Here is a 1,453-nt window from a genome sequence, read left to right on the forward strand (position 1 = left end):
GGCAGATCCTCCCCCAAAACTACAGGATAGGGTAGGTTATCAGCTACCCCAACCTTCAACAGATAGGGAGCCCCCTGCACCTCAACAAACATATCAGCAGTGGGGTATGATTTCTCATCACCATGTACACAGCAAACTGATATAGTTTCAGAAGGGCATATACAACTAGTTGGTACATGGTTCTTGTGCACTAGAGTCTGTGTGCTGCCAGTATCTATTAAAGCATTCATTTCATGTCCAGCAATCTTCACTACAATAATTTTACTTGACTGTTTTATTTCAGGTTTAATATTCACATTCTGATGAGGCACAAAGCACATTTGAGTTAGCTTACTTTGATTCTTGGGGCACATGGGTTTGGTGTGACCTTCTTGTCCACAGAGGTAACACACTGGARGCCTTTTTCCTGCCTTATAGGGCTGGTTTTCTCTTAARAAAGGCTTACCCACACCCATTGCTAACTTTTGATGAGGCTGAGGAGGTTGTAACCGACGTGAATCTTTGGCAGCTCTCCATGCACTGTTGCTCCATGGCTGACTCCTACTTCTGGCAGCTACAAACACGTCAGCCAGAGTAGCAGCTTCTGCAGCAGACTTCGGATTGTGCTCCTTGATCCAGACCTGAAGCTCAGGACACAACATTCTCAAAAATTGTTCCAGAATAATCAGTTCACCAACTTGTTTCACAGTTTTATCTTTAGGCTGAATCCACTTCTCATAAAGTTCTTTCAGCCTTGAATATAATTCCTTTGGACTCTCATCAAGAACATCAAGGCAGCGAAATCTTTGTCGGTAAGTTTCTGGATTTATATCATATTTTTGTAAAATGGCAGCTTTTACATTTCCATATTCCAGGGAATCATCCACATCCATATTAACATAGGCACAACGAGCCTTACCCGTCAGAAGAGGAATAAGATGGAAAATCCAGTCTGACTTTGGCCAACGATAAGCAGCTGCAATTCTCTCAAAAGTGGTCAGAAAGTGTTCAATATCATCTTCAGCAGTTAATTTTTCCAATTTAGGATGATGWACGTGCACAGACTGACCTGTTGAGCTGAAATCTGAGTCCTCAGGTTGAGATGTTGCTTGAATCTGATCAGTGTGAGTTTCAACAGGCTGTGGATCAGTTGATGTGGGCTCAGGGGGCGGGGTTGTCCTGGCATGCATTTCCATCTGCAAAAGCCGAAACTGGTGTTGYAAACACTTAAAGCGCTGTTCTTGTTGTGCAGAAACCTCTCTCTGCTTTTTCTCCCGAACTTCCTGTTGTCCCATGAACGCCTGAAGAATCCCAGCAATATCATGCAGAGTTGGCTCTCTGGTCTCATCAGTGGCTTCAGCTGCTGCTGAAGCTCCTTCTTCCATTTCCTCCCTCTCCGATTGCTGGGAAGCCTCTTTGGTCTCAACCTTGTTTCCTTTTCTTGGGCGCATACCATTCTGCATGGCTCAAAAAA

The 1,453-nt window shown here is 44.1% G+C and overlaps 1 protein-coding gene across 1 annotated transcript; it reads right to left on the bottom strand.

The window, feature by feature from the left end:
• Positions 1-5: 5 nt before the first annotated feature.
• Positions 6-1,447, bottom strand: LOC103461564 (uncharacterized; the record flags this gene model as incomplete). Its single annotated transcript, XM_008403836.2, has 1 exon — positions 6-1,447. A coding segment is annotated over exon 1 (1,437 nt), but the record flags the coding sequence as incomplete, so codon positions are not given.
• Positions 1,448-1,453: the final 6 nt, after the last annotated feature.

The sequence above is a fragment of the Poecilia reticulata genome, unplaced genomic scaffold (genome assembly GCF_000633615.1).
Source record: "Poecilia reticulata strain Guanapo unplaced genomic scaffold, Guppy_female_1.0+MT scaffold_2312, whole genome shotgun sequence".
Lineage (NCBI taxonomy): Eukaryota > Metazoa > Chordata > Actinopteri > Cyprinodontiformes > Poeciliidae > Poecilia > Poecilia reticulata.